The 1,375-nt window shown below is 63.9% G+C and overlaps 1 protein-coding gene across 1 annotated transcript in view; it reads left to right on the plus strand.

Annotated features, from left to right (window-relative positions):
* The window catches only part of DCHS1 (dachsous cadherin-related 1), a 41,312-nt gene that overhangs the window by 27,236 nt on the left and 12,701 nt on the right, over positions 1-1,375 (plus strand). The window contains exons 10-12 of the mRNA XM_008643244.2: positions 6-261; positions 514-753; positions 1,201-1,326. Coding sequence (XP_008641466.1) covers positions 6-261; positions 514-753; positions 1,201-1,326 — 622 coding nt within the window. The remainder of the gene's footprint in view (positions 1-5; positions 262-513; positions 754-1,200; positions 1,327-1,375) is intronic.

The raw sequence follows: 1,375 nt of genomic DNA on the forward strand, positions 1-1,375 counted from the left end.
TGGAGGCCACAGACCAGGCCGGCAAGGTCAGCCAGCGCCGCTCAGCTGCTGTCACAGCCCGTGTGTTTGTGACCGATGAGAACGACAACGTGCCCGTCTTCCTCTCCCCGGCCACCGTCAGCGTCATGGAGGACCAGCCCACAGGCTTTGTGGCACTGCATGTGGTGGCCCAGGACAGCGACTTGGGAGAGAACGGACGTGTGAGCTACTCCTTGCGAGCAGGCAACAGTGATGGCCGCTTCCACCTCAACCCCAGCACTGGTGAGGGCGGGGAGGGTGCAGGGGTGGTGTCAGGGGTATGCGGTGCACAGGAGGAGAGTGTGGGCTGGGGAGCCTGGAGGAGCGAGACTGGGGGTGTGGGGAGGCCCAAGCACAGCAGCTGGTCGGCACAGTGCTGCTGTCTCCTGAGACCTCTCTGTCCCAGCACACCCCAGGGCCTGCAGCCACATAGTAGTCCCAAGGTATAAGCCCCAGTGCCACTGGTCCCAGCTTGCCCCTATCCTGTGTCCACAGGTGCACTGTCCATTGTGCGGGCCCTGAACCGGGAGGAGGTGGCACAGCACAACCTGACGGTGGTGGCCACAGACCATGGCTTCCCACGCCTCTCCGCCACACAGCTGCTGTCCGTACTGGTGCTGGACGTCAATGATGAGGCTCCTGCCTTTGAGAAACCTGAGTATGAAGCCCACATCATGGAGAACCTTCCGGCTGGTAGCCCAGTGCTGCAGGTGCTGGCCACGGACCGGGATCTGGGTGAGGATGCAGGCGAGGGTGAGCTGCCCAGTTCAGTCAGGGCCTATCTGGAGATGCAGTCCCAGGTCTGGGCATACCCTGCTCCTTTCTGCTGGTCTGGAGAGCCTGGCTGACCAGAGGGAAGGATCAGCACCTGGCCTGGAGGTGGGAGATGGGCTGAATCCTGGGAGAGGGTGGGAATGGAACAAGGACTGTGGTTCCTTCTGATCCCCTGGCCCGTGGCCTTTGTTCTGTGGGGTCTCCTTGGCCCATCTGGCCTCCCACCAGCTGGCTTAGGCTGGGACCCCCCTTCCCCCCCGCACGTCTGCCACCAGGGAGCGAGCCCACCATCTCACACAACCCATGAGCCCCAGGTGAGAGCTGGGAGCAAGGAGGTGCAGGGCTGGGAGCCAAATGAGGCACTGGGGCTGCTGCTAGGCTGCCCTCGGACCACCTTCGTCCCCGCAGGTGCCAATGGACAGGTGTCCTATGGGGGTCTCTCTGGGGGGCCGTTCTCCATCCACCCACAGACGGGGCTCATTGTCACCACGCGTCCCCTGGACCGGGAGGAGCAGGAGCAGCATGTGCTGACAGGTATGCAGAGGGAGGCAGCAGGCAGGGGGTTGGTGGGGGTAGGCAGGGG

This window comes from Corvus brachyrhynchos, unplaced genomic scaffold (assembly GCF_000691975.1).
Source record: "Corvus brachyrhynchos isolate BGI_N302 unplaced genomic scaffold, ASM69197v1 scaffold511, whole genome shotgun sequence".
In the NCBI taxonomy this organism is placed as follows: Eukaryota; Metazoa; Chordata; class Aves; order Passeriformes; family Corvidae; genus Corvus; species Corvus brachyrhynchos.